The sequence below is a fragment of the Dermacentor andersoni genome, chromosome 6 (assembly GCF_023375885.2).
Source record: "Dermacentor andersoni chromosome 6, qqDerAnde1_hic_scaffold, whole genome shotgun sequence".
NCBI lineage: Eukaryota > Metazoa > Arthropoda > Arachnida > Ixodida > Ixodidae > Dermacentor > Dermacentor andersoni.
The window spans coordinates 127,655,985-127,675,231 of record NC_092819.1 but is presented as its reverse complement, the minus strand read 5'-3'; the positions used below and the strand labels follow the sequence as shown (position 1 = coordinate 127,675,231).

Genomic DNA, 19,247 nt, shown 5'->3' with positions numbered 1-19,247 from the left:
GTAAAACCAACCAAGCAGTTCTTTAAAGAATATCACAATGCTTAGTGACATACATTTTCTAACTAGCTTATATAAGCTTTATACAAACATGAGAACATACACAAAGCTAGCGGTGCACCCGCATAGAAGTGCGGCCATCTGAACACGATTATTTGCAAGTGTAAGCTCAACAGAACAGTTCGTTATAGTGCCGCACATTTTGTAACTGCCTTATACAAGCTTAGTGCAAGCACAAGAATGCAGAAAAATATAAATTAAAAACTTGCTCTATGCATACACAAACAGATCAACACAAATGGTAAACACCGCTTTGAAGACAAATGTGACTGTGGCAAAGCGCAGTGCTGTGCCGGTTGAAATTGCCACCCACAAAAGTATTGAGCAATGCTTAAACCACAGGCAATAAAATGCTGAAAGACTGCGTCTCTAACGTAACTATTTTATTTCAAATTTCTTGAATATAGGGCTCGCTTGCAGATAAGGCATCTGATCCAACTGACCTGGTTTTACACCTGCTACATGCATACAATGCACTCAGATATAACTGGTAATAATAATTATAAAAGGCATTTAAAAACTTGATAGTATGATGAAGATGCATGACTAGAAAAGTTCTGTCCCCCTCGTACTTGTTAAAAAGGTGTAAGTACGACACATGTTCTTTTTTTCCTCAATTTTTGCATTAATGGACAGCCGGGAACCTCGAACCGACACAAAAAAAAAGATACTGCTATGTTAATGGTGTTAAGAATAATTTTTTGTGAAAGCTTTTTTACAGACAACTTGCAGTCTCGTTTCTGGAGGTTGAGCTGTATCTTGCAAAATAACTTGAAAAGTGGTCACATGGGAGCATGACACTATATCATAATGTTAGTTTCAGTTGACTCTTGCCCTACAAGTCGCTGCTCACTGTGGCCAGTGATGCAACAGCAGTGTCTGTGTGATTTTCATCACACTTCTGTCCTATGCCATTCTTACCAGAGTTGGCGGCACATAGATACCCAAATTTTGATAGCGTTGCTTTCTCAGGTGGTTGCTTTTGATTTGCTCAATATCAGTTGGCACTTCAGCTGCATCAAACTTCTTTTTTACCTCTTCAACAACAACATCAACAACAATCTTATGACACCTGTGTTGTCCTAGTTGCCTACAAAGACCAGTTAATCTAACAACTCTGACAGTCTCTACTATCTTCTAATGGAGAAGATGTGTGTCCCACCATGTGTTCAACATTGTTGTGGCTATGTGGGCTGGCTGGGGAGGCAACAACTGTAATATGTTTTCATATGTTAAAGTGATGCTTGTACTGTGCTATAACACTTAACTTAGTCTTGCACTTGCTGCACAATAACACTGGCTCACAGTCGTGGTGAAAAGCTTTTGTATGTTGAGCAAATGAGTTGTATCCACTACAAAAAAAGTCAGTGATAGCACACATGTTGCTCTACCAGGCCTGGTGTGGTTCCTTCTGACACTGCTGCTGACGCGCTGCTGCTTGCCTCGTACACTGTTGCAGCTGCAGTAGACGTGGCAGTCTCTGTATCTATTGCTGCCGTGTCATCTGTCATGGTAACTTCCAAGTGGTACCGGGCTCACTTCTGCAACAGAGATGTTGTTTGCCCCTTGAGGACTCTCATGATCAGGGCCAATAATTTCGTAGGCATTGTCTCCTGCATCGAAGAACCAATAAGAACAGCATGAATTAATAAACATAGCTCTAAAAAGTACGGACATCAAGACTTAACCACAAACTTTGCACATAAGTGACCGGGCTTAATGAATAATACTTGCAGGAGGAGTTACACAATTGTTTGTGTATATTACAGTAAAGCCTCATCAGAAGATATTCAAGAGGCACGGGAAACATGTCTCTCGAAACCAAAAATTTTGAGACACTGAGGAGCCAGACTAGATCACTTTATTATGCATCATCACTAAAGTATGTTTTGATATATCTGAAGGAATAAATGCTCAGGGTGGCTTAAAGGGCTCCTAAACCACTTCTCGACATTTTTTGAACATTTTAAGTAAACACGCGTATCGAAATCGGAATGCCGTCACGATCGACGAAGCCAAATGCCAGAGTGCGTAGCACTGCCGGAGCACCACAATATGAAGAAAATGACCCCGTGCGCCTCTCTGGACCTATCCTGCACCCCCCAGTTTGTCCTGACGTCACCAGGCTGTCTCTGATGATGTCACCAGTTTCCGGTGCTGTCGATTGGTCGAACGAAAGTGTACGACTGCTGGCAAGGCCTGCAAGCAAATACACACACTCCTTCTTCCTCGTCGCGTTGCACGCGATGCCATTGTGGGCAGCCAATGGGGGCAAAGAAGAGAAACGCCAACAGAAGGGTCTCCCTATGAGGCTCTTCAACGCGAGTCACCATACAGTTCCGTTGTATTAGCGCCACCCCTCGCAGCACGACGGGCCAGCGCGGCAGCAACAGAGCTCGTTGGTGTTGGCCTGTCCCGTAACATTTGGAGGTGTACTAGGCAAGGAAAAGACGATACTGTCCATATGGCGTGTACCAGATGAAAGAGTAAAATGAGTGGGGACTACTTTTCGATAATCAAACACACGTAGCTCCACTATTACTGCACCGTTTCAAAAAATTCTTGTGGCTACCTGTTCATTGCCTTATTGTGTAGAACTGCAACACCGCAACTAAATTTCAACCTCGGTGGTTTAGGGGCCCTTTAAAGAAGACATTCACAGCTTTTTAGTGACTGTAGATTGTGTTAGCTTCCTTCCCAACTTCTGGAATTTAAACACTTCACTTTGCAAGCCTTGTTGCTCGCAGTACCTTTGAGGTGCTCTTAGACGCTCGTCAGCTTCAACTGCCGACACTTTCTGCCCTGCACTGTCCTCGTTGCCCTCCTTTTCTGGTTCATGCTAAAAGAGACATGCGCGATTGACTTGTGTAAGGATTGCGTGATCTTTACGCCCTTCGGAGCACACAAGGTGCACAAAGTGAATGTGTGTGGGTTGTGTCCCTTCGAAGTAGTGAATACTTAAAAAGTCATCCTTAGTAACAAAGGTGTCTCTTGTATACAGTATTGTTAACGTGGCAAACATCGGAAAACCAACCAAACCATTTTCAGATGTCTCTTACAACCAAGTGCATCTTGTAATGAGATTCTACTGTACTGAATATTTTTCAGCTATGGATCATCTGCATGTACATATAGTCACAAAGACATGTGTGGAATGGCGAATCGGGAAACAGTTCGTACTCTTACTTTTTGTCCCTAACATAAGCAGCTGATAACAATATGATAAAAAAGCAGGCAATGAGGCTAGAATGGAACATAATCCTTCAGCTCTAAACAGTTTTTTCGGCCCACATCATTCCCTCATATGACATAAGGAAACAACTTGATTGCAGTAATGGCTGCATGTGATCTGAGTTGATTGAAACGAACTATACGTAAGGTTGTCCTGTATGTAATTTTATCAGAGTGCTTTTTAGATGTCCTGCTGGTGATCCTGGCTGCGCGATGCTTCTCATGCTTTTTGGCACGATTCCTTTTTTTCCACTCCACTTTTTTTTCAGATTTTCTCCCCTTTCCCTTCCCCCTTGTGTAAAATAGCACACTTGAAGTGTCAAATCTGTTGAACTAACGTGTGTATCAAACCTGTTAACATGTGTGCTTCTCTGTGGTCTGTGTTGTATTTTTGCGCTGCGCAATTCAATTCAAGATGAAAGATGGAACGTCCCTGCCTTTAGTTTAATTGTGTGTGTGTGTGTGTATATGTCTCTCTCATGTTTTGAAATATATGTACATTCAGGAGTGCCTGCATGCCCTTCTCTCCTGCTCCTGTGACGAAAAGGAGAGCCTGTTTATGTACCATAGTAAAAGATTCAAAGGTTTTCGCTGTGCCCATTACATCCCTTATCATATGAATCTGTCACAATACAGAGTAGCAGTGGTCCATAATACTAGCCCATCCCAACATAATTATAAATTAACACATACCGACATGCTGCGAAACAGCTGTTGCAAAGCCGCTGGTGAAGGCAATTTCCGCAGCACTGCAGTGGTACAGCCGAGTTCCACCTGTATAGTGACAAATCCATATGCGTGTTAGCAACTCAGTAGTTGCTGATGGTTTCATAAGCTTTACACTACACAATAAAGTAATCTAGACAACTTTGTTGGAACAAATGCACATAATTAGGACACCACTTAAACACTAACACGATTAATTGCCCCCAATCTCTCACTCACTAAGGGATAATATTACTGAAACATCGGTGGAGAGCACAGATTAACACAGCCCATAAAGGACAAGCGTTCTTTGAGGAAAACAGCTATAACAGCGGTTAGTTTTCTTGATCATTTTATGTGGTAGCTTTGATTTAAATGTCATGCAGTACTATAAAATACGAAGTGCCGCATTTCTAGCAGCAGAAGGCGTCGTCAGGCTCGTGGTACAACAGATTTTTGCACTGTTTGTCAGTGAGCCGACACATACAAAGAAAACCGAATTCACACATACATATACAGTGTCAAGTGCACTTCTCCTTCTGAAAACGCAGCCACCAGTTCCAATGGTGCTGAAAGGAAAGGTTATATAAAGTGTGAGACTGCATGGAACTGCCACTTATGACTGTAAATGTATGGTCTGCTGATTGCAGAGGTAGTCACATGCTATTTCTAGTCTCTTTTAGAAGCATTACTAAAGAACAAATTAAAATCTATTCATAAGTCACGAATTTCATGCATCCACAGTTTGGCTAAATAACCTGTGAGAAAAAGACATGTTTACCTGGAATAGCAACCTTTTTTCCTGCTGCAAAACTTTCCTTCGAATTAATGAAATAACTTTACAGCGTCATAATGCGTTTCTCGCAACTACTTGCCGGCAGTGGCGAGTTAGTGTTTATATCCGACTCATTGGGCGACAATACTGCCAAACACAAATGCTTCACGAACACGAGAACACGTCCCTCGCAGAGAATAGCAACCATATATGCCTCTGTGAGACATGATCGCACCTTTGTGGTCAAAATGTACATTAGAACGACATCACCATCTCATTAAAAAAAAAAGCCTCCGTACAAGGCAGCTGCCAACTGCATAATGTGAAATTGCAACTGATGTCCACTTACTGGTGGCCTGTGTTTGAGTCACTTTTGGCAGTTGACTGGGTGCTGAGAAATGCACGTCCTGGGTTGTCCCTGCAAAACATACAGGGTTATGTCAAATGTTGAAAATATATATATGCCGGCATTTCATCAGTCGCAAGACAAACGAGTAAACTAATAAACAACTGTAATGTAAACAGAGTACACATCATAAGATAGGCTGTCAACTGTTAATGCATTACGCAAAAAACCTAATGCATAGGGAAGACTATATGTATACACACGAAGCTGACACACAATTTAATTCGCTCTAGGTTTTTCCGTGCAGTATATTCAAATTATTATGTCTCGTGGTTAGAGCAAAATTAGTGTAAATTACGAACTAAATTATCTACCCTGGAAACTTTTCTTCAATATGCACCTGTGCGCGCTTCGAACGAGTAGCGTTGTAAAATTTACGTACATGGCATTTAACATAGTTGCTGAACACGGATTTCCTTTGCCCTGTATCGTGTACAGTGAGCTACATATATCTGCCCCCCCCCCCCCCTTTTTTGTACTAGCCATACTGCGTGCCACTGCACCTATACGCACGTCAATAAACCTCACGATACAGAAATAAAAAAGCGTCAATCACCCATGCCTGCATGTTGTAGTGGGCCTAACCTAACCAAGCATGGGCTGTTGCTTTCTATAGTAAACACAGGCACCGTGCTCATTGCAAGTATGTATCATGTCGCTAAGCAAATATGCAATTTCATTGTACCACTATTTTTTTATCACATGGATATATGTGTTGAGAGGCAAGACAAAAAGCAGTCACTTCTCAGAACTAATCAGCTTTCTTAAAACACATTTTTAACTTTTCAATGACACTTGCTGCTATGTGTTTGTCTCCAGTGAGCATACTTGATTTGACTTTCCAATCAGAGACATTACATAAATATACCATGTTAAGATGACTGCCTGGAGCACGTGAGAATTTTCATCTTCGTGTAACATACTGTATCTTGATTTTGTTGACATTTGGTCAAATGGTACACCCAATATACCCACATACTAGTTTTCTTGTCCAAATAACATGCCAATGTATTTTGATTTTTTGGCATTGGCTCCTCTACACTACGTGAAGTCGCGCTGCACTGGCTCTTTCACATCCTCGTGTCCTTGCAGCTGCCTTCTTGCGTTATATAAAGCGGGTGCCTGAAAAATATCGTATGCAAAAGTCAACACAAGGACATGGTGCAAAACAACATCAAGACAGTCAAGGCAATGGCAATAAAAAAGTCTTAGCTCTTAGTCTTCCTAGTGAAATGCATGCAAAACATCCAAATGACTGCAACAGTCAACTGCTAAACTAACTTCAATTTTTAGATTTAAGCAAAAAAACAAACCACAGTTCATCCTTGTTTTTCATGAATATTAGAATACTCCTGCTAATGAATAGAATATTGGTCATTTTCAGACGTCATAGGTCTGTCATGAGTCTGGTGTATCGCAAACACCACTTGTGACACATCCTAAGCACGTGCCCAGTGTGCCCCCCCACCCCCTCGCACCATGCCTGGTTGTGCCACTGCTGAAGCCATAATTTGAGGATTATAGCTGCAAACATGATGCTCAGTAGGGATGAAAATATTGTCCTTCAGCTCAATGGATATATGGATGTGCCTATAAAAAAGGGCAACAAGGCTTGTTATGGCAAGCTTACCCACATTTCAATACTAACAAGTTCACTGCGGCCTGCATCTAAGCTTACTAAAAGGCATGAACTTATTTTCATGCATGAGGTGCGCAGTGGAGTTCATTTTTGACAGACCCGACTACTGCTGCAGTTTGAAATCTAGCATTTTAGATTCTTGTAGGCATGTAAAAGTTGCAGTTAAACCGCAGTTATTAGTTTATTACACCATCCTATTGTTCTGTGTACGACAGGATGGTAACACGGAATTAAAGCAACATTTTATTTTGATATTTCATTTCTCTACTAAAAATATTCAAGCGATAAACACATCATAATCTGCCATGCTATAGCAAAATGCACACATTACGCTTGTAACACCCAGAGGAAGGCTGATTTAGCTGTTCATATGACATAACTCTGACACGCCAACTCATATTAGCAAATGCACAGGCATGTCCAAAACAATAAGCGTATGCAAAGCGCCCCTGCAATTGTAATTCCACACAGCAGCCGTTATATTCGATGCCGATGCGTAACTAGCTGCTCGACAATTCACCGAGTTCGTAGACATAAGCATCCTTTCAGTTTCGCACCGTGCACGAAAACCGCAACAGGAGACAAAACCAGACCTATAATCACACCATTTCAACATGAGCAAAAACAGTTCAGTCTTAGGGATAAACACTGTGAGAGCGATTTAGTGCGCGACGGCGACGAGCGACAAAACGGGCCGTCGCTTGAACAGATGGCTCGGTTCTGGAAATCTAGAAATCGTCGCTCGTCGCCCAGAAGTGCTATGAGCGACTAGCCAATAGCGCGAAGCCGGAACTGGATGTACATACATCGCTCAAATACTACCGATTGTCGCGCGGAACGAGCAAATGATTCAATTTTTATACGTGCAAGGATAAGAACGTACTGCAAGACCTCCGGAAATATTTTATGCTACTTTTTATAGTAAAATACATCAACGTAAATTACTAAAGCACGCGTCACGCGTGACTGCAGCCCTCATGCCGGCAACACCGGGGAGGCGTCGCTCAAAATCGTCGCTCGCACGGAGTACGACTTGTAGGCGACGAGCGAACGCGACAGCCATCTCCGTCGCGTCGCTTGTAGCTGCCGCGCGCAAGATCGCTTATATGGGGTTTATACTTTTTTCATCATAAAACATGGATTCCTCATGCGTTTTCAGTAAGTTCAAGATAACGCGCCCAACTGACCTCTTGCAGCATGCAGCTGAATGCCTGCGGCAAAGTTTCTAACTAGCACTGGTGCTGCACGTAACTTCAGTGGTCGCAGATTCCCCCTGCGCGAGACACCGTCAAGCGCGCGGTTTATTTATAAAAAAAAAGCATGCTGCCAGCAAAATGACGGCTTCTGTTATGTGATTCCTTAGTTCAACAGCGTTCCGTACATAGTAGACTGCCAAACTGAATAAATTCAAACACGCAAAACGCACGCTAATCACGCTCCGCATAGGCTCGGAATCACGGGCTGGTGAACTAACCATTTTAAGCGTCCTCTCGCCTGGCGTCTTATTGAACATACCATAGTTCTGGCAGCGTTTGCGATTTTTAAAGCTCTTACTGACAACGGCAAAGTGATAAAATCACATGCAGTTATCGCGACGACTGGCTTTTTCGATTGACATCAAGAGACAGCGCGTACGCCTAGTCCTTTGTCAATCGCGTCGGCTAAGCGCAGCGACAACTTCCTGGCGATAGCATGACATATACGGAGAATGTGCACCTAAGTTAGAATTCACTTACCGTGGAGGATTTGTTGTTATATCCAAGGCATGACGAACGACTGTCGTGTTTTCGTGGCGACGCGAGATGGCTGCCACACGATCTCCCTCGGCTGGCCTTTGCTCGCTGGATGGATCTACTTTCTCCAGTGCTGTGTTGTTCCGCGATCTTGAGCGCGCGCGCGCGCGGTGGAGCCACTCCGAGTGAAAAAGTAGAGCGCTCGCTACGCGTTCCTTTGAACTGCGGCGGCCTGTTCTCTTAGAAGCAAAACGATGTGTTCTTTGCTCAGCGTGCACGAATGATACATTGCCATGTTCGGGGCCAGCCACCTACAGTTGAAGCAGAAGATTACGCTACGTTTTGTTTTCTATTGCCGCAAGAGTCTCTCTTTTCTATTGTCGCAAGAGTCTTTTCACTCTCTCTCTCTGAAGGGGAGAGTGAAAAGCACATTTCACTCTCTCCTTGGTGACAGAGTGAACAATGCATTTCACTCTCCTCGACATTTTGCGAGAGTAAAACGACGCTTTGAAGAGTGAACCGGCAGCTTCACTCCTGCGATACCCTTCCTAGTTTTTAGAGTGTAGCTATAAGTTTTAGCGATGCCAATAACAAGAGGCCCGAACAAAAGCCACTCAAACAGCAGAGTGCCACAAAAACACGCTCCCCGTATACGCTGTCGAAAGCAGATTGCGATGTCAGCAAAGCGAAGGTAGTTGCTTGCGATCTGAGCTCTGCAAAAAAAAGAAAAAGAGAATATGGTAGGGAAAAAAAAGAAAAAAGCCTTCGTTATAAAGCAGAAGAAAGGCTCGACAATTAGGCCGACTCTGTACAGTGCCTGTTTTGTTGGTGTTCCAGCTGTATTCACGAATATAACAAACACTGCGCAGACACTTGTAGCTCCGATGGAACGGCTAGTAACATAGCAAGCCACATGGCACACAATATTCGAGCAAAAGCTTGCCAGCAAAAAACAGCAGCGTAGATAAAATACAATTCACTGAATTCAAATGCATGAAAGCTATTATATTTTCTTGCCTAAAAACCACCACAACTTTAAATTGTTAGTGGTGCGTTTAAATAGTTGTACAACAAATTACTGCAACTGACGTTGCTCACTGATGATACAAGTTGTACAGAGCTGGTATGGTTTAAGCGTGCAAGCTTGTTCTGAAATATGTAAAAAATTTAAACGAACTGAAGCAGGACCTATCTCACGATGACTGCCGATGGTATTGCGTTAGCAGTGCATCAATGGCTGCCGCGACGGCACGGCCGTGACTAAGTCGCTTCACGTAGCATTATTCGTGCAGGTTCTGAGGTTCTGCTTGCGCGCTGCTCATCGATTGCGGATCCGTGGGCACCGCTTTGGGCAAGCACCCTAACCTCACCTTTCTTCATCGAACTAAGCCGTCTTCACAGCGCAAGCTTTGCTTTCAGTAAGCCGTGTTTGAATCTTAACGTGGGCCGAGTCTACTGAGCCCAATCTGCGAGCAGCTTGACGTCAGTAGGACGACGCCGGCATACCCGGCTCTTGGGGTTAAAGGCTACATCAGCAGCAATGGTCTAATGTGGACACGGCGGCACGGCCGTGACAATATCACCTCACGTACTTTTATTCGTGCATGCTGTTGAAAATAAATACGGTTTTTGTAGCGATTACCATTCTTCAGTTGTTAAGCCGCATCCGCGTACCATCGTGCTTTGCATTGGCCAAAGTTTTTTTTTTTTGAAGAATTCTGTTGTCAGCATAGGCGACGTAGAAGAAAATTGAGCTCACAAACGCAGGGATTACTACCGAGCTTCTTGAAACAGATAAATTATGAACTTGAAACGCAGATTTAAGAAATAAAGGCAGAAAGATATTGAAGAAATGCGGGCCTCTTTTGAAGTAAGCTGACTAAAAACGAATAATATGTTTTCTACCATAGAAGAAAGTAAAAAGGACTTCAATACTGTGAACAGCAGACTTGCCAACGTTGAGATCTTTCTTGGTAAAAAAAAGACATAGAAATAAATGTTCTCTGCTAGAAATTTTACGAAATTGCAAATTGGTGCAGGGGAAATAACTTTATGATAAGATAGATTAAGAAGACGGGCGGGAAACAATATATTTTGATGAAGAATGTGAATTAAAATGTGTTTAGTGGCATTGTGAAATTTCCGATAAGTACGCTTAAGAGAATACATCGTCCAGTAAAAAGAAAAAAAAAGAAAACTAAAGGTAGAGACGGTCCCATCATTTTTAAAAGTCGCTGAATTTAGAGATAAATTTAAAATTTTCTGTCATTGTTCCATGCTTAAGGGAACGACTATAAGCCTCAGAGAGGACTCTACCAAAATAATCACCGCAATGCGGAGAAGTCTACGGGATTATTCAGAGGATAAAAGTCAAAGGGAGCCAAATTTAAGATAGTACATGATAAACTCAAAGCCATCAACATGCATCATCATCATCATCAGCCTGGTTACGCCCACTGCAGGGCAAAGGCCTCTCCCATACTTCTCCAACTACCCCGGTCATGTACTAATTGTCGCCATGTCGTCCCTGCAAACTTCTTAATCGCATCCGCCCGCCTAACTTTCTGCCGACCCATGCTACGCTTCCCTACCCTTGGAATCCAGCCCGTAACCCTTAATGACCATCGCTTTTCTTCCCTCCTCATTACATGTCCTCCCCATGCCCATTTCTTTTTCTTGATTTCAACTAAGATGTCATTAACTCGCGTTTGTTCCCTCACCCGATCTGCTCTTTTCTTATCCCTTAACGTTCCTCATCATTCTTTCCATAGGTCGTTGCGTCGTCCTCAATTTAAGTAAAACCCGTTTCGTAAGCCTCCAGGTTTCTGCCCCGTAGGTGAGTACTAGTAAGACACAGCTATTATACACTTTTCTCTTGAGGGATAATGGCAACCTGCTGTTCATAATCTTAGAATGCCTGCCAAACGCACCCGAGCCCATTCTTATTCTTCTGATTACTTCCGTCTCATGATCAGAATCCGCCGTCACTACCTGCCCTAAGTAGATGTGTTCCCTTACCACTTCCAGTGCCTCGCTACCTATTGTAAATTGCTGTTCTCAATAGGTAGCGAGAACAGCAATCAACGTCCATTATGCATGAAATCAACAAACAAAAGAGCGCTACGAGTGTCATGCGCTCCCACAGAATGACGCTGCGGGATTTTAGGAAAGCGAAAGCTTCAAATTATTCAATGGAAATGCAAGACGCATGCTGAATAAGGTAATTGACCAAAAAACACTGACCAGGCCGTCTTTAGGTGAACTCGTTTGCGGCGTGTAAAGACTGAGGCCAGACGCAGCGTTCAAAGTAGACGGTGGAGGGCACGTACCCTTAGTGCGGTTCGGAACAGGCGACTGATACAGCTTACCAGACCATTCAGCATGTACGTAGTTTTTCCGATGAACTGCCTGTCTGATACTTCACTCAATTGTCAAGAGTAAAACTGACGCCGACGAAAATAGCAAAAGAAAGGAAACGAACACGTTTCGGCTCGCTTACGGAGGCCTTATTCACAATGAATGTAAACGAAATCTCGGAAAATCCCGTACTGTCAAAGAAATGCATTCACTCCTTCTGTCACGAATACACTAAACTATTTCAGTGGGAACAGGTCAAGGCAATCCAGTGGCAGAAATACATATAGCCATCAAATTTGTCTGCATGCGCCACATAGCGTCGATACCTCTTGTAGGATATTGACGCGGAATAGGAGCAGATGGGGTGGAATAGGAGATGGAACGGCCTCAAGGTCGGCTGCAGTGCAGACGACGAGGAAAACAACCTATAGTGACGATTGCTTCGCTATCGCCATCTTGGTGGCACTCGCGTTGTCATTGTGAACGCACCTCTTAATTAGCTTTCTGCCTGATGTAACGTAATATGCTTGTCAAAAGTACTAGTTATTCATCCCCGACTTCCCAAAAGTCATATTAGGTTCATATATATCAGATAAGAACTTTGCTTACTTCAGGAACACGAAAAACATAAGCAATGTGGTGTACATGCCTACACATTTAAAGCGTTGTAATAAGACTAGCTCAACTAATAAGTCCTGCAAAAGAAGCAGCGAGCAGTCACTTTGTTGATATGTCTTATAGTCGGGATCAGCGAAGCCAGCCGTGAGGATGAGTTGCTTTAGGGCATTTCGATAGCGCTAGTCGATAGTGCCACACAATTCGCAGCTGAATGGGCTTCAAGAGCAAGCTTAATCCGAACACGTCAACTATGTCAATTGTTATATTGCTTGTATTTAACCCTTTAGCTACCGCGCCTGTAGAATTTTATCATTTTGATCTAGAGTTTTTCTGCGTGTTGTTAAACTTTGCCATTGTAATTCTAGTAGCAACATCACGGAGCGTCTAAAAGGAGAACTGAGTTTTAGCCAGTTCATTTATCACGTTTGATAATTTTGGCAGATTGGGTAATCTGGAAAAACAAAACTTCTTCTGGAGGTATCGTAGAAACAAGCCGCCAGTGCTCCTAGCCCTTCTTCTATATAAAACGAAAAATTTGCGCTTTGGGCACTCAACAACGAAATTTTTAAAAGAGAGCAGCCTTGAAGAGACAGAGGTTTCTCACGGGTTGGCGAGCTTCCGATCCGACATATAGGCTCTTTTAGCAGTATCTCAAATGGTGGAGGCCAATGTGTGCCTGGTATTTTGATAACTGTGTTCGACTAATGTCAAGCACAACTTTATTTTCACCACCGTGGGCTTGTTTTATCCATCACTACTTCGAAAGCGTATGTATAAATTATTGCGAGCAATCATTGTCTTCGTGTGGGGTATGCACTACTAGTATTTACTGTCTTATCTCTTGCGTATTGAGCACCGCCTGTGCAAATGTCCTTATTCATTAGTATACAATATTGCGCAATGCTCCACATTATTGTACAGCGCTCTACAGGAAATGAGCAAACCATGTGTGGGCTCCAGAGCCAGTCGAACGTACACTAGACCACCTTGTTTGCGGATAAAAGCTAATTGAATGCAATAATTAAGTCAGACAATGCTTCTGCATGTTACCTGACTTAACAACCATGGCTTCTTGAGAATTAAGAATGTCGTAAAAAACAAGGTTAGGGTACGTGCTAGTTGGTACTCCATTGCAAACTTGACTACAGCACGTGCTTGGACAAAAGGACCGAAAGAACGACGACAAAATGGTCTTTGTTCAATAGGAACTTATTATTTTGCATCGTCCGACCCAGAAACTTACAAACTAGGAGCCAAGTGTATATTTTACAGAATTAGGAGTTCTTCACTTTTAGTAATTCTACTAAGAATACCGAATTCTCACTTTCATTCGCGTTCCTTGAGGTTTTCCTTTCAAGCTTCGCATTAGAATTCTCAAAACTATTTGAGCAATTCTTGCTGCTGTACATCCATTCAAAACATCAGTGATCAGGTTAACATTTTATAAATCGCAGTAGACGTTGCAACAACCACGCCTTGAACAAAAATCTTGAAACATAAAAGAAGCGACAGTGAGCACATCTCTAGCGGTAACGAAAGAGATAAACACAACTCGAAAAGTGGCGCGCGTAAACTGGAGGAACATTGCAGCATGCATCAGTAAGCCCTTTATTCTAGGGGATTTCACTGTACAAAGGCAGAGGCCAGATAAAGAAGGCAATCTGATAAAATAAGTCATTGCAGTTAAATCTGCTCCTGGAATTCGAAATCGTATATTATGGGGTTTTACGTGCCAAAACCACTTTCTGATTATGAGGCACGCCGTAGTGGAGGACTCCGGAAATTTCGACCACCTGGGGTTCTTTAACGTGCACCTAAATCTAAGTACACGGGTGTTTTCGCATTTCGCCCCCATCGAAATGCGGCCGCCGTGGCCGGGATTCGATCCCGCGACCTCGTGCTCAGCAGCCCAACACCATAGCCACTGAGCAACCACGGCGGGTGGAATTCGAAATCGTAAGAGCAAGGCAGTGTAATTGCTTACCACGTGCCGAAGACGAAGTAAAAGAAGTACCGTTCCCCAAGTGTGACCAAGACAACATCGACTTCCTATTCTTCATCCTTGTATCTGATTTAGTAGATCATATATGTTCACAGTTATCACAGTTATGTTAGCTTTAAACCGTAAAGAGCAATAAATTACAAAACGTTCTCACCCTCGTCCACACAACGCAATGATTAAATAAGGGGAAAGAAGTAAGCGAAGTACAGAGATTTAGCGCTCCTTGTTGGGTTCATTACTTTTTTTGGAGGTTTCAGTGTTTACCGATTTTCAAGGCGTACGATTTCTTGCACTCTTTCATCTGGAAAAAAAAAATAACGTTGCAAGTGCGTGACACAAGCTACACATTTCTGGTTGCAGTATTTGAAAACACAACAAATGCCGAAGATGTTCCGAATTCTAACTTGCACAAGGGTGAAGTTTTCGTACTGCGGCTGCTAGCGCTCCCAAGTGGACCACGTCTGCAAATAAACCGGAACTTTTCCAAGACGATGATATCAGAAACGCTCCAGCGGTGCTCTCTAAACTTGTTTTCACATAAGATTCTTGCACGCTTGTTTGCCGTTCTTATTTGTGGAAACTCCCCTGAACCTTGTGCTGCACGTGTGGAGTTCACCGCGTCGACGAATAAGGCCGCTTCTGCATTTTATTTTCATTGCGCAACACGGAGTATAGAAGTGCGCACATTTCTCTTTCTTTTTTTTTTTGTATCGCTGAGTGATTATTTGGGGTCAAGATACTAAGCGAAGGATTCTTTAACGAATTCGTGACAGCGCAGACATTGTGTTTGATGCACTTGTGCTACCAGTACCTGTAGTTCCACGTCCTAATTTCTTAGTTCCGTCATTGCACTTTGCAATTCCACAATCCAGAGTTGGTTGTTTACCTAAGCAACTCATTACTAGCCATCAGCGCAAGGTTCGATCCTTTCACTGTCGAACAAATGCATTTTTACTCCTTTATTTCACACACGTGTAACGAATGCAAGTACCTTCCGTCAGATATTTCATTCATAACCGTATACAGTCTGTTTCGGGAAGCACTCCTTGCTTTTTTTGTTGTTATTTTTACGAACCTACGTAAAAAAAAGGTAACGTATTTTCCCTTCTTCTCAGTGAAGACATGCGGCGCATTTTATATCATTCTTTCTTTTTTTCTTGCTCACCCTCCCCCTTCTTCTCGCACTTTTTTAGTTTTTACTCCTTCCTGCCTTGCTAAATAGTGTTGCTTCTGGTTTAGCGAATCCGACTTTTTCCCATTTGTGGTCGCACCTGAGAATACGTACTCTGTTTGAAGTTTTTATTTTCACTTGTAATTCGCCTGCGATAATTCAAATTTTTTTTGTTCTCGTGTAAAATGTTCTTTCTTGTTCCGTCATTCGTTTTGTTATTGCTGCACTCCCGTCTATATTGCCTCAATGACCGACGGTGTGTATATAAGTAAAAAATAAATGCACGAGGCTTAAGCTTCACCTTTAAGAGTGGAATTCGATAGCATTCAAAGATTCCTGACTGCTTCTCATGTTTCTCGACAACTGTTCCTTATGTAATCGTAGTGTCTACCGAGAAACGCTGGCAATGAAGGCTAGGCACGAACGTGAGCTTTAAAGTTTACTTTTCCTCCTCTTTCGCCTCCGCGCAACGCTGCCACGGATGCGCGGAGGCGAGCGCCACCTCGATGGTGTTGTTGCATGGAGCCGAGCGGGGGGCGCCGGTCTATGATTAGTAGAAACGCTGGAAAAGGGGATGGTGTTTGAGTTTTGGCGTAAGAGAATTATGTTTTCTCGTATATTCTGATTACAATGTGACGCGATCATGTCTGTAGGTTGCTTGTAAGGCGCACTTCATGATTTCTCTGATGAATTTTACTTGAGAAATTAAATTAGTTCAGTAACGCCTCTGTGCTACACGGAGGGTTGGTGACCTCTTTAGGTATGCGTGGTTCGGAATAATTTGTCGCTCACAAGACGACTAGCGCAGCAGCGAGCGATTCCCTCGCTGCTGCTGCCGCACTTGCTTATGCCTGCGTTTTGACAGCGAGTGTGCGCGGTCACAGAGTGTGATGTGTTCATGTTTGCCTATGCGAGATGACACCGTGGTTGTTAATTCAGTAAGTGAATGTTTCAAAGTTCACACGGCCGATAAAACTACTATTTTTACTTCGTAAAAATGTCCACTAATTTGCTATCCGAATCGATGCCTTGCCTTTTGGGCGAAACTGCGAGTTTTTTTTTTTTTTAATTCACTGAAACCAGCAAAAAAAAATGACATCACCCCTTCGACCAAGTAAACCCTAAATTGTAAACCTAACTGATATAAATACTTAGAATAGGTAGTGCGAAGGCAGCCAGAGTTAATATAAACGTGCTATTAGTGGCGATGGCAGTCAAAATTAAACTTATTTGTCATTTTTCCAACTAGGAGCTACGGCAATCTTTAAAGTGAAAGCTTAGCTCCAAGCTTTCAAGGTAAACATGCGCCAACGCGTACCCCCACTTCAATGTCCCCCACTTCTATATTTTTCATCATCATCGTATTATTATGATTATTATTATTATTATTATTATTATTATTATTATTATTATTATTAGTGTACCAGTGCTAGGTCACTGTAGCAAGCCAAATCGGCGATCTTCTCGCCTTTCTGCCGCGCATGCAAGAACAAAGCACCATGATCTGTCCCTGCTACTGATGATGTTAAGCTGGCGTGTTGTTTAAAGCGTTTAAAGCAAACTTTTGTTTTCGTGAATTTTTCACTTCCCCATTCTGTCCTTTTGTCACGCACTTCTGTGCTACGCGACCGCACGTGCAGAACCCAGAAATAATGCAGCTATAGCGCCACGTATGGAAAGCTCAGCAGGGGACAAGGCTTAAAGAAGATGAAAGGAACGACTGGTCGGGCACCGAAACAGCCAGGAAGCCTGGAAAAAGAAACTGGGGTGCGAAGACTGGCGCTGCTCATTGTGTACTACGGTGCACCTACGTGTCCTTTCCGAAGAAAAGACACAGAGCGCAAACAAACTGAAGGGGTTGCGTAAGCCCGATCCCATCAATGAGAGGTTCCATTCTCCTTTGATGCAGCGTCCTGGCGCTCTGAGAGAAGGGTGGTTGGTGCCAGTGGCATCCCACGTGCGCCTGCCGTATTCCACATTTGTTTGCCTTGGATCTGCTCAGCCTATTCCACTCCCCTTTCACTCTATCCTGGACTTCTACCATATGTGTTTTATCACCTTAATTCCTTTCTCTTTCTTTCTTTAGCTTTCGTTCTCTGTTCATCCACCTGAGATGTCGTCCGAGGTCGCAGCATCTGATGGCATAGCTCCTACGTTCAAGCACTAATACCTAGAACAGAAAAAAGGGGCATCCGAATGACCGGGATACAACAACGCGAGACCCCAACAATCGTCCATAACAGAGCGGGCCAACGACGCGTATTTGGCTAACTGCTCTTTGTTTTCTCCGCATACAGCGAGAGGAGTGCGTCCATCCATTATTCATGTCAAAGCCACTCTTACGGTGCTGTCCCGCTGTCATGGCTGTCATTGCGCGATAGGAAAAAAGGCGCATTCCGCTTGTCCGACCGAGCCCAGTACAGAACGTGACCATTGTCGGTATGCCTTCGTGTATCCCTTTTAATAATCCTCATGTTCCTACCACCTGTTACTTCATGTTTCATTTTTCCCACAACGAACTTGTATTTTAGTTCAGTTTTCCTGCATTGCCATTCCACGGGTCTCAACTCAGGAATAACGTATGATCCAAAGCCAGCCGGCTGATATCCAGTATATTTTTGCTGCCACTTTCGGCTAAGATGTTTCAGCTTGTTCGAATATGTATTGTCTGTCTTAAACTTGGTGGCCTTGACATGTTACCGGCTTCTGTAATCGTTCGCGACATAGGCATTCACTTGTAGCTTAGCCTTCGAGAACAGTTTTTGTTACTCAGATCGAGCGACCTCTGGGGCGCATATCTGGACATCACCTACGTGTGGCAGAATAAAGCGTTTTCTTGAAAAGAAAAGATAATACTACATCCTGAAAGGAAAAAACGTCATTCTGCAAGCAAGTTAAAGGCCACTGCATAACCTGCAATAAAGTTATCACATGAAGTCAACTGCAAGACCAACTGACTGTTAATCAGTTGATGCCCTCTAGCGATAAGCTTTGTTTTTTCTAATATACAGTGCTAACTCGATTGCAAAGGAACACCTTAAACTGTGGCCCGAAGTCACTGACTATGTGCAAGAAATGACGAGCCAAATAAACAGTGGTACTTACTATCAAAATTATGAATCGATTCAAAAATACACATAAGACCTAGAGGAGCATACATAAATTTCGACTTCAAGCAAAATACATGGCTATAATGTTAACAATAATTGGTTCTTCATGCTTAATGGCCGTTTCAAAATTTCAGCATTTAAGCATGAGGAGTGGAGATGTTTACGATGACCACTTATTTTTGTTGCTCCTGTGTGTTTTATTTTGTACGGGATTGGCCAACAACATTGCTGATATATATATTATAGATACACTATCTACTTATTATGTGTTATCTTAGCTGAAATGTACTTAAGCAAAACTGCAAGTCCCGCTAGTTAGTACATATATATGACAGAGCCATCGAATGACTTGATGGTGGCAGAGAAAGAACGTAAGATGATACTTTGGGGACTCCAAAGTTAGTAAAAGAACGAAGCGACAGTTCGCGTCGCTTCATGTCGCT

At 43.0% G+C, this 19,247-nt stretch overlaps 1 protein-coding gene across 4 annotated transcripts; it reads right to left on the bottom strand.

Moving 5' to 3' along the window:
* Positions 1 to 1,180: 1,180 nt before the first annotated feature.
* On the bottom strand, positions 1,181 to 9,044 carry LOC140219007 (uncharacterized). 4 transcript variants are annotated; one of them, XM_072288845.1, is made up of 6 exons: positions 8,550 to 9,031; positions 6,150 to 6,296; positions 5,118 to 5,186; positions 4,505 to 4,562; positions 3,982 to 4,062; positions 1,181 to 1,670 (listed from the first exon to the last, which is right to left on the bottom strand). In XM_072288845.1, the coding sequence occupies exons 2-6, from the start codon at positions 6,200 to 6,202 to the stop codon at positions 1,593 to 1,595; spliced, it is 339 nt and encodes a 112-aa protein (XP_072144946.1). In that variant the 5' UTR covers positions 6,203 to 6,296; positions 8,550 to 9,031; the 3' UTR covers positions 1,181 to 1,592. The 4 variants fall into 4 exon arrangements, with proteins under 4 accessions (XP_072144946.1, XP_072144948.1, XP_072144945.1 ...); XM_072288847.1 differs by having other exon boundaries at positions 6,154 to 9,044; XM_072288844.1 differs by having other exon boundaries at positions 6,150 to 9,032.
* Positions 9,045 to 19,247: the final 10,203 nt, after the last annotated feature.